We start from the raw sequence: 11,524 nt of genomic DNA, 5'->3' as shown, positions 1-11,524 counted from the left end.
GAGGTAGGAGGTTGCTGAAGCAGGATCTTTTAAAGGCGAGCCTAGACAGACGCTGAAGCTCTTTATTTTGCCCCACATACTTTGCTTTGGGGGTGATAGATAGGAGATCTATAGTTGTTTTTGTTTGGATGTATTTTCTACTTTTCCCAGCCCTCTGCCTACAGTAGTAGATTCAGCATGATTGGAACAGCCCGGTCTCGGGCGATGTACAGCTTAACAGATTCCACCCCTGTCCGGACAATTTGGGTCTACCGTAACGGGGATCCGTTCTACTTGGGGAGAAAATTTATAGTCAACCCTCGATACGTGCCCAACTTTGAAGCCTTAATGATCCAGCTGAATGAAGGTGTGCCAACACCCTTTGGGGTGCGGAAGATCTATACACCCATGCAAGGGCATACTATTACAGACCTCCCGGAATTGCAGCAGGGAGGTAGATATGTGGTTGCTGGCAGGGAGAAGTTTAGGAAACTAAAGTAAGTATGAAGACCGCCACCGGACCATTGCAGTCGGTAGGATCTTAAAAGTTTTGCAAAGATTCTTTTTCTCTCCTTCCTCCTCAATTTTATTAGGTAACAGTCCAGGTAGTACAAATTCCAAAGAAAATCTTCACGGTGCTAATTTTAAACCTTTATCCAGTATTGTCAAAAGAAAAAAAAAGATGCTGGTAGGGGAGTTCAGCATAAAACTGAAAATATTAGTGGGAAATTCAAAAGTCCTTGTTGCAATCCCCCCCCCAACCGGATTTAGATGAAAAGAGGCCCTAGGCTATTCCACTTATGGGGCCCTTTCACCTCCCATTTTTAAGTTTGTAAATTACATGAGAGATAATAAAATACATCATTACTGTGATATATATCAATATATTAAATGAAACATGTTGTAATTGGTACTAACCTTTATAAAAAATGTGGCACGGATAAATAAAAGGCCCCTCTTGATCTTGAGGCCCTAGGCTGAAGCCTAGTTAGCCTATAGGAAAATCCGGCCCTGCCCCCCCCCCCCCCATTCTTGTGCTAGCTAGGTGAACTGCGTTGCCTTTGCAATATTCATAATCTGCATTAGAAACTGATTCAAGTGGATTTATAGTTTGCTGATATATATGGTACCAGGGAATAGAATATAATAGAATTCTTTATTGGCCAAGTGTGATTGAGCACACAAGGAATTTGTCTTTGGTGCATATGCTCTCTGTACATTAAAAGACAAAGATACATTCGTCAAGAATCTTAAGGTACAACACTTAGTGATAGTCATAGGGTACAAATAAGCAATCAGGAAACTATCAATATCAATCGTAAGGATACAAGCAACAAAGTTACAGTCCTGCAGTCATAAGTGGGAGGAGATGGGTGATAGGAACTATGAGAAAACTAATAGTAATAGTAACGTAGCCTTAGTGAACAGTTTGACAGTGGTGAGGGAATTATTTGTTTATCAGAGTGATGGCGTTCGGGGAAAAAACTGTTCTTGTGTCTAGTTCTGGTGTGCAGTGTTCTATAGTGCTGTTTTGAGGGTAGGAGTTGAAACAATTTATGTCCAGGATGCAAGGGGTCTGTAAATATTTTCATGGCCTTCTTTTTGACTCGTGCAGTGTACAGGTCCTCAATGGAAGCCAGGTTGGTAGCAATTGTTTTTTCTGTAGTTCTAAATTAAATGCACTGAATAGTGGTTTTAAAATCCCACTAAACTTTCGGCACACACAAACGCTCCCATTTTGGCACTCTGCTGAAAAGGTGGACTAGATCCATGATTACACACTTAGTAGCCACGTAAGCTTGCTAAGTTTTATCTTTAACACTAGCACTGATGATGCTACCTACCTAGTTTTTGCAAGAAAACAACAAACTCAGAGAGGACAAATCACCCTCTCAGTTTTATTTTTGGCCAGAGTTTCTGCAATTGATTGTTGTGTGATCGCAAGCTATTCATTAGTTCAGAGAAAAAGGGGTAATCCAAGCTATGTGTTTTATTAATACAGCTTTTACATTATTTCGTTCTTTCTTTCTTTTGCTTTTACATTCTTTCTTTCTTTCTTTCTTTCTTTCTTTCTTTCTTTCTTTCTTTCTTTCTTTCTTTCTTTCTTTCTTTCTTTCTTTCTTTCTTTTGCTGAGCAAGGAAACTAAGAACAGAGGTATTACAGTATAAGTCAATAAGGTATATCTACCTTGGGTCATATACTTTCTGTTTTTTCTTTAAGAAAGTAGAGAGTGATAAAAACTTTGATTTGGCTTAAATAATGCTAATTTTGGGGGGAGTTGTAGTGATTGGCTTGCCTATAAATTAGGGGCCAGCTGGTAAAATCATTTGCTTACCAGGAATCTATCAATTGCTATTGGATTGAAAGAATCATTTTTATGACAATGTTTCATTGTTCACTTGGTTAAAATATGTTGTTACTATTAAACTGGAAACTCCAATATACTCTATAATCTAAACTTCTTCCCAAAGACGTTTGTTTATATGCATAATTATTCCTAATTGACTCACTAGAATCATTGAGACTCACATCCCAGTTCAGGTAGTCCTTGACTTACAACAGTTCGTTTAGTGACCATTCAAAGTTACAGTGGCACTGAAAAAAAGTGATTTATGACTGCTTTTCACAGTTACAGTTGTAGTATCCCCAGGATTATGTGATCAAAATTCAGACCCTTGGCAACTGTTTCCTATTTATGACCATTGCAGTGTCCTGAGGTTATGTGATCATTTTTTTGCAAGCTTCTGACAAAGTCAATGGGGAAGCCAGATTCACTTAACCCAGTTACTAATTAATCAACTGCAGTGATTCATTAAACAACTGTTGCAAGAAAGGTCATAAAATGGAGCAAAACTCACTTAACATAACTTTTTGGCTCAATTGTGATCATAAGTAGAGGACTATCTGTAAATGCAAACTGGACTGCAGATTTGTTGAACTGTAACTTATTACTGAGTTTGCTGAAACCCACATCTCTTAGTTGCTTAGTTGATGAGAGCTGGTGTTCATATCAAATGAAATAGGCTGCTGCCTGCAATTCCCACTGTAAGATAATGTTTTGTTTTGTAGTGACATGCTTACTGTGTGATACCTGGCCAGTCTATTTACAGGGTAAAATTCTGTAAGAGAATTTTTATAAAATGATGTATTGCTGGTATATGACACCAGATAAGCTGTCAAAAATATGCAGGGGAATTTCAAATATTCATTGGAAATGTAATCAAACTGAGGGTATTTTTTTTCATATTTGGTAGACATGCAAGAAAGCTAGGAAATACTGGGGTCAAGCATATAGTCTGATGCAGAAGATTTTAAAAGTCAATGTGCAATTGAAACCAGATATTTTTGGGGGGTTTAATGGACACGCAAATGGACATCATCTTATGGAACTTCACTTTTATATATGGTAACAGCAGTGAGACTTTTATGTGCACAAAGGTGGAAAGACCTACAAATACCTATAATGAAAGACTGGATGGTGAAGCTGATGTACTGTAATTGATGGAGATGATGAAATTGACAGCTTTGACTAAAGAAAACACTGACTTAATTTAATTCTACTTGGAAACCACTTTTGAGACCTTGTGAGAGACATTGAAAGAAATGAAATGTTAATTTTGGGATCTGATGATTAGAATTATATAGTATTATAAGAATAAGATGGATGGATGGGGGGGAGGGAGGAAGGGAGGGAGGGAGGGAGGAAAGGAAGGAAAGGAAGGAAGGAAGGAGAAAGAAAGGAAGAACCTTAGACTTCATGCAGATTTTCAGAATTTGCTGGTGAATTCCCAGATACTAAATGGCCAGAGTTCCTTTTCCATCGTAGTTAGCTATGTCTGCTGTGTCTATTTCATCAAAAAGTGGTGAATCTCCATTGCTCTATGTTGCTATGGGGCTATAAACAGGGCCACAAAAATACGTGGTGGTCCAATTTCCATGACATGTTTAACTTGATAAGCGAGTGAAGGTTTCGTGTGTCCTGAGAATAACAAAGAGTCTGTTGACAAGTGTCCCTAAGGAAGTTGGATTTAGCACAAAATTGATCCAGATGTAATTTCTCATAGTCATCTAACTCCCTTTGAGTCATGCAGACTATTTATCTGAGAATTAATTTCAGAGCTTCTGATGGGACCTCAATTCTTGGGTAGTTTGTCCCACTGCATGCCTCCTGTCTCCTCCACAGAGGCTCACCAAAAGTAGAAAGCTTTGTGAGAGACCTATGTAAAGAGTGATTAATAATAAAAACTGACTCTGTAAAATAGTCTTAAGTGGGAGTTTATTATCTGTTTAGCCTTTAGATCAAATACATTTCTCCTGCTTAGACTGTTCATCATTTTGGGGGATAATTAAATAATATTGAAGTTCTGTTGCTTATACATTTTTTAAATGTATGTAAAGATATGAGCAATGGAATTCTTTTTGTTGAACTGACACTTGTTAAATGATGATATTTGAAGTAAACCAACACTTCAGCCCAAATTGTTTACTGATGAGTATTGTTAATTTAGCTTTATTTATTTTTTTGCTACAGAGATATTTTCTATGAAAAATCTATTGTGAGAACCCTAGTAGTAGGGTGCGTGGATTTTAGTGGACTAGTAAATAGTAAAATGTCTGCATACCGTAGTGAGTCAGTTATTAGAAACTGATTGAGGTTAGGATTAGGAGTAGATAATGATATATGTTAACATTTAATTAATCTGGATCAGACCTATGTATCTCCCTATAAAACCTATTCTTCTAATGTTCATCACTACATACCAGTACATTTTGTCTCTAGTAATGGCATAACCTACTTTAGTTCTGGCATTTGATTGAAGAGAATCTAGGTACATTGAGCTTCTACATAAGGCAAGATTGCTGTATTGGACCAGATTTCTCTTTTGGACCCTACTTACAAGTTGATTGACAAATTAATGAGAATGTGATGTATTATACTTTTCCGCAGTTACTCAGATATAGGGGCAAAGAAACCTGAAAGAAAGAAGAGGGATGAGGTGGTGAGTATCTCATCAGTGCCATGTTCAATAATCTTCTGAAGGAAACCGTGACTCCATTTTATCAATTTATCATGTACCAACTTAATTTAATTCAGCATGTTAAGGTTTAGTAAAAGAGCAATCAAATTTATTTTACTACTTTATATAGAGAGTTCACATATTTAGCCTGTATTTGATTACAACGTAGAACAGTAAAATGTTATAACTGGTTGGTAAACCATAATATATAAATTTATATATATTCCCTTCCAACTTGCTGGATTTTTTTTTCTTTCCTTACACATAGTCTACACATAACGAATGTCCCTGCATTCAACAACTACCAGCATCTGGAATTGTTTCTGAATGCAAATAACAATATCCTGACTGAATCAGTGACTGGAGCTCAGCAACAGATGTGTGTAGCAGCAATTGTCACTCACTGAGTGTCCTCCACACAAGAAATAGCGTTTTTTTCCTTAGCAGCTTTCCCCACACCTCAATTCTGTCTTCATCTAGTCACTGCTGTCAATAATAGAATTGGAACTCTGGTTTCTGATGAAAAAAATGTTTTAAAAATTGAAAGTAATTGCAATTTATAAAACAACAATGTGGGGCTTGATGTATAAGAAGTATAAGTATCATTCAGTCTGGATAATCAAAACAAATTCTTGGATACGATTTCTTAAATTGTAAGGGAAAGGTTTTAGCAATACATTCTAGTCAGAATTTGAATAATTAGAAAGGTACTCTCACATTTCAAATCTGGCCTTGTCCAGAGCTGTGCAGATATATAGGGCAAACATGAGCTGGCCTTTAAGATTCTGGAGTCTTTCTGTCTCTTGCAGATTCGACCAGTAGTCCATAGTAATATAAAAGTTCCTTCCAAATGGCAATCAATTTATAATAAACCAAGAAATATTAAGTGAGTATTTACTTTTAAACTTATTAAGACTGTAAGTTTGTTAGAGTTCTTACATTGCTGTTTATGTCCAACTGAAAAATGATATATGAAGATGGCTTGAAGGTTGGGCTAGAATTCAAATCCTCGTTCAATATAGAATAATAAGATCGATAAAAATGCCAAATTCATTATCTGGATGACTAGATGACCAACCCATAATACCTTATTAAACTTTTAGGATACCTGACTCTAAAATGACCCTGAGTGGCTCACAACAATCAAAGAAGTAAGTTTGGGCCTAATTATGCTTCTTTCTTACTTGCCTCGCAGGGCTTTTCTGGGGATAGGGGAAGACAATTTTGCATTCTGCTCTGGACTCTGGAGCAGGTGTGGGATCAAACACACACACAAAAAATCATAAGCCCATTTTCTCCAATATGGTATCTTCCAGGCATATTTGTTTATCTGATGGGCAACAGGCTTGCAAGCAAATAAAAGAGGTCAGTTTGGTTTTCTATAGGAGCACCCAGACATTAGTTTTTCCTTGTTTTTTATTGCAACAAGACTCTAACAGGACCACTTTAGCGGGCACAAATTCTTTTTTATATAGAAGATCCTGAGAAACTCCTTGTTTTCAGTACTGACCTTTCAGTAATTTATTCATCTCACATTCCTGAAATTACAAGAATAAAGCTACGTTGATAAAGTTAGCACTAATATAAATCTTAGTTTTTCAGACTTCTGGGATATATAAAAAAGAAAAGGAAGGGACAATGTTTTACAATGTTTGCAAATGGGCTTGACTATGCCTTTTATTATGATCAGATAATGGATCTTTTCTTAAATGTATGTAAGTGCCACTAACATTTATTTCAATGAAGAAACGTTAATATGTGTATAATGACAGTTCCACTAGATGGCCCCAAATATCTTATAAATTCAACTTCCATTGCTTTAGAATCATGTTTTAAAGAATCAGCCAGACACAAATATTTGGCCTGAAACCAGATTTACATAATTGATTTAGATGGTTAGTGAATACATTGTGATTTTGGTATGTTGCTGTACTAAGAACGATATTGGAATGTTTTTCCTAGATAATATACAACAGTTTTAATAATACTCAAAGCAACAATCTACAGTTGCTGCAAATAGTTTCAGTGATATATTGCTATAGATAAAGAAGTAGGATGTGAAACTAAAAAGATGAATTTGAAACTAGATGAATTTTCCAGAACTATATAGCACATTGGTATCACAGTATTCTTCAACTCTGGAGGTTGAGTTGTATTTAATAGTTTTTCATGTAATGGAACAGATACACACTTAAGTGAAATGCTTAAGGGAGTTAACATCAGTATTGAGAACAATCCTTGGCATAACAAAGCTTATTAGAATTTCCCTTTCCTTACACACATGTATGACTGTAAAAGAAAAAGTGGAGGAATGGAAGGTTTATAACTATATGTATATTTGTATGTATATATGTATGTATCTACCTACCTACCTACCTACCTACCTACCTACCTGATAAATAATCCAAATTCACTCCTTTTAAATAAATATTTTTGTATTCACATCTCAATCATAGTTTCTTAGGAGCATAAGTCCCATTGATTTCATTTTAACCATATCTGGATTAATGTACTATTAGTCCCACAATACTTCCATATATAATTACAGGTTGAGGAAGAAACATTTTCTAATACAGGCCTCAGTAGAAAAATCAATTGATTTTATTAGCTTTTTAAAAGAATTACATTTTATTTCCTCTGGGAATTGTTAAGGACATCTTGAGTTGGTATAGAGAGAAAATAATTAAATTTTCAAAAGCCAAACCTTTCTTGAGTTCTTCAACTAGACATATTTATATTGTTGAAATATGAACTTTAAGAATCTAAGGAGTTTAGAATTTATTCAATAAATTAAGATTTAAAATTTATTACTGGATCTGGGTGGATCCTTAATGAAATATCATCAATGTGATTTGCTTATGTATTTTGAGTAATGTATCCTATTAAATTTAGGTTTATATATGTTTGTTTTTGACAGTGTTTTCACAAATGGAGATCTCTTCATACCACCCATGAAAATCCTTATACCTAGATTTACACTAAATAATTGGAACAGTGTTCTTGCACTTGTAAATGAAAAAGTAATTCCTCGCTGTGGGGGTATTAATAGGTAAGCTAATATTATAGTAAACTTCTATAAGAAGAATGACCAATAGTAATTAAGATAGGTGACTTTTAATAACCACAACCAAACAGATCACACAGATCCAACAAAATCACTTCCAGGAACACATTTCCCTATAATATGAAGGGGGAGGGGGGGAGGCAGGGAGAGATACACCAGAAGCAGTTAGATGGTTAGCTTCCTTAGATATCAAATTATAACATCTATCCCATTGGAATTCTATGGCCCATATTATGGTAATTTTATCATGGTTTTATCTTAATTTAACATTTTATCTCCTATATTATATTGTCCACATATCTTTTACATGCATATCAGAGGTGGGTTGCCAATTCAGGCTGAATCAGCAGCGGTGATGGGAAGTCTCGCCCAGACGCTTCTGTGCATGCGCAGAAGTGTTGCATGCGAGCACGCCAAAACCAATAGTGAAAAAATTAGCAACACACCTCTGATGCATATAGATATGTATATATATGCTGATGCTTTATTTAACCTATGTTTGTATATCAGTGACTGCATGACCTCAGATGCCATATACTAAATAATAACAAATATTAACCTTATAAGAGAGGACTTAATATATTAATTTTTGCCCTTCCTAAAAGTACAGTTAAAATTAGAACTTTTAAGGCAACTATAATAATCAAAATATTAGTTTGCAGAAATTTAAGACAGTGCTGTCAGTCTGTTATTCATTAAAGTGACCAACTTTTTGTAGGCTTTCATATGAGCTTAAAAAGAAAGATAAAGTTACATGATTAATGAAACTTTTAAAACAGAATTATCTTGTTCTCAGGCTTGCACACAATCTGTGCTTGTGCTTACACAAGTTCTGAAGTAGTTTTGAATTGTTTTTGAAACCCTAATCTCTACCACCAAAGGCACTAATACTTCAGAAGAACGTTGCTGCTGAATCAAACGTATTAAAATGCTTTGCAGGCTAAATACTAAGCACTCTATCAGGATATGAGGACAATAATTCTCACACCCTATTCTTAGTACTAGTAGTGGCAAATACTACATTTCTTAAATTTTCATCGTTTGCCCAGATTACTGTTTTCCAGAGAGCCAAATAATTGACATTCATTGCTGAGAATCCCTTCTCTCCCTAAACTATACTTTAATTTAGAGCTTACAAAGTAAACATGATTTACAGTGATACTTGTATTGAGTTAAAAGTTCAAAACGTTGTTATTGTTGATAAAGGAAGAAAGAAAAAGTAAGGTTCTACATTTAGGCAAGAAAAATAAAATGTACAGGTGTAGGATAAGTGGTACCTGGCTCAATAGTAGTAATTGTGAGAGGGATCTTGGAGTCCAAGTGGACAGTCACTTAAATATGAGCCAGCAGTGTGCAGCAGCTGCCAAAAAAGCCAACACGGTCCTGGAGGGATAGAATCAAGATCACAGGAAGTGTTAATAACACTCTACAATACCTTGGTAAGACTACATTTGAAATTGTGCATTCCGTTTTGGTTGCCACGATGTAAAAATGATGTTGAGATTCAAGAAAGAGTACAAAGAAGAGCAAAAAGATGATTAGGGGACTGGAGGCTAAAACATATAAAGAACAGCTGCTGAATGAAAAAAATGATTAGGCCATGGTGGCGAACCTTTGGCATGTGTGCCAGAGGTGGCATGCAGAACCCTCTCTGTGGGCATGCATGCCATCGCCAGCTGCTCTTCTGGTTTCCAGTGCACGCATACGCAGTGGCCAGCTGATATTCACGCCTGCCGGAGTCCCGGAAATCCGAAGACATGCATGTGCGTGCCGGCCACCTGTTTTTGGGGTTTCTGGCGCTCTGGCATTCGCAAAGACCAGCTGGCCAGAGTGCATGCCCATGCCGGAAACCCAGAGAACAGGTGATTAGCACAAGCATGCACACCAGCCAGGTGGTCTTTGGGTTTCTGGGGCTCTGACACATGCAAAGTCCAACTGGCCAGCGTGCATGTGTGTGCTAGAAACCGGAAGACCAAGTGGCCGACGCACACATGTGCACCAGCCATCTGCTCTTTGGGTTTCTAGGGCTGTGGCACACACATTCCAGTTTGGGCACAATGTAGAAAAGGTTTGCCATCACTGGACTAGGGAGTTACATGATAGCAGTGTTCCAATATCTCAGGGTTTGCCATAAAGAAGAGGGAGTCAACCTATTCTATAAAGCAGGTAGGGCAGAACAAGAAGCAATGGGTAGAAACTAATCAAGGAGAGAAGCAACTTAGAACTAAAGAGAAATTTCCTGACAGAACAATTAATCAATGGAATGACTTGTGAATGCTACAACACGAGACGTTTTAAAGAAGAGATTGGACAGCCATTTGTCTGAAGTGGTATATGGTTTCCTGCCTGAGCAGTCAGTTAGACTAGAAGACCTCTAAGGTCCCTTCCAACTCTGTTATTCTGAGGAATTTTTCAGTTTTGTAAACCATAGTTTGGAAGAATCCATTGTCTAATTTGTTTTTGCTCTTGAATATTTAAAACTCTTGTCAGTTTGCATGCAAGTTGAAGGAACACAAGATTTCTACATGCATCTGGGGTGCAGGGTTTGGCTTACAACTTAAGTAATCACATTTCTTTGCAGCATAGCCAATGGATAGCACTGCAAGTTTCAGGTAAACTGTTTTTTCTCTGTACTTGCCTTTAACTTGCAGTAAAGATCTAATCCTGATTTACACTAAAAGGTATTTTAATGTATATTGCTTTTTTCTACCCAGCCTCAAATTTGGAGTTGAATTACCAATTTTTCAATATTAGAACCAGAAAATTATCTCTTCAGTTTGGTCATTGTTTGTATATATTTTTTTATTGTCATTGTTTCTTAATTCTCTTTTTATAATAATTCCATTCTGTTCCTTCTTGGATTTGGAGGTCCCTCAAGTTTACCAGTTCTTCTCTCTGTTTTGGTTTTACATAATTGAAGACCAAAGATAGAATTCAAAATATAAAAATAAACATTTCATGGTGAGTAAAGTTTATAATGTCGTTTAGGTTTACTTATACCCATATTAATTTCCTCTTCTTTGTAGATTGTTTACTTTAAATGGTCAGCCTATACATGGACCTGATCAATTAGAAGATAACCAATTTTATGTTGCATGTGGCAAAGAAAGATTTCTGCGTTTGCCATACTGGCAACATCCTAAAGTTCCAGAAAATATTCGTCGGTAAGCTGGGTCTTATCTAAACTGATCTTATGTAGCTAGTTGCTGAAAACCAGCTCTAGCTGAGCCAAAAACCTTATTTTTCCTAGAGTTAAGATAAAGATTTATGATTACTTGGATTGTATGTATTTTACAGGATTTTTTTTTTAAATGAAAAATATGAAGTTGATCTGCACATTTAACTGTTAAAATCCTCCTTTAACCCAAAGCTTTTTAAATACACGCATTTGTCTCTATTAATTCTAATTTGTTTAATATTAATTTGCTGGAATAATAAAGTACTTATTTAACATATATGATA

General features: G+C 36.1%; 1 protein-coding gene across 1 annotated transcript; it reads left to right on the top strand.

Moving 5' to 3' along the window:
• Positions 1-204: 204 nt before the first annotated feature.
• DCDC2C (doublecortin domain containing 2C) lies at positions 205-11,230 on the top strand (the record flags this gene model as incomplete). Its single annotated transcript, XM_081943874.1, has 5 exons — positions 205-476; positions 4,929-4,980; positions 5,808-5,884; positions 7,916-8,047; positions 11,089-11,230. 5 exons carry the CDS (start codon positions 205-207, stop codon positions 11,228-11,230), a joined length of 675 nt encoding a protein of 224 aa, XP_081800000.1.
• Between the last annotated feature and the right edge of the window lie 294 nt (positions 11,231-11,524).

The sequence above is a fragment of the Natrix helvetica genome, assembly GCF_964273705.1.
Source record: "Natrix helvetica genome assembly, chromosome: 2".
Lineage (NCBI taxonomy): Eukaryota > Metazoa > Chordata > Lepidosauria > Squamata > Natricidae > Natrix > Natrix helvetica.
The sequence above is the reverse complement of the archived record's forward strand: the minus strand, read 5'-3'. Positions and strand labels throughout refer to the sequence as shown.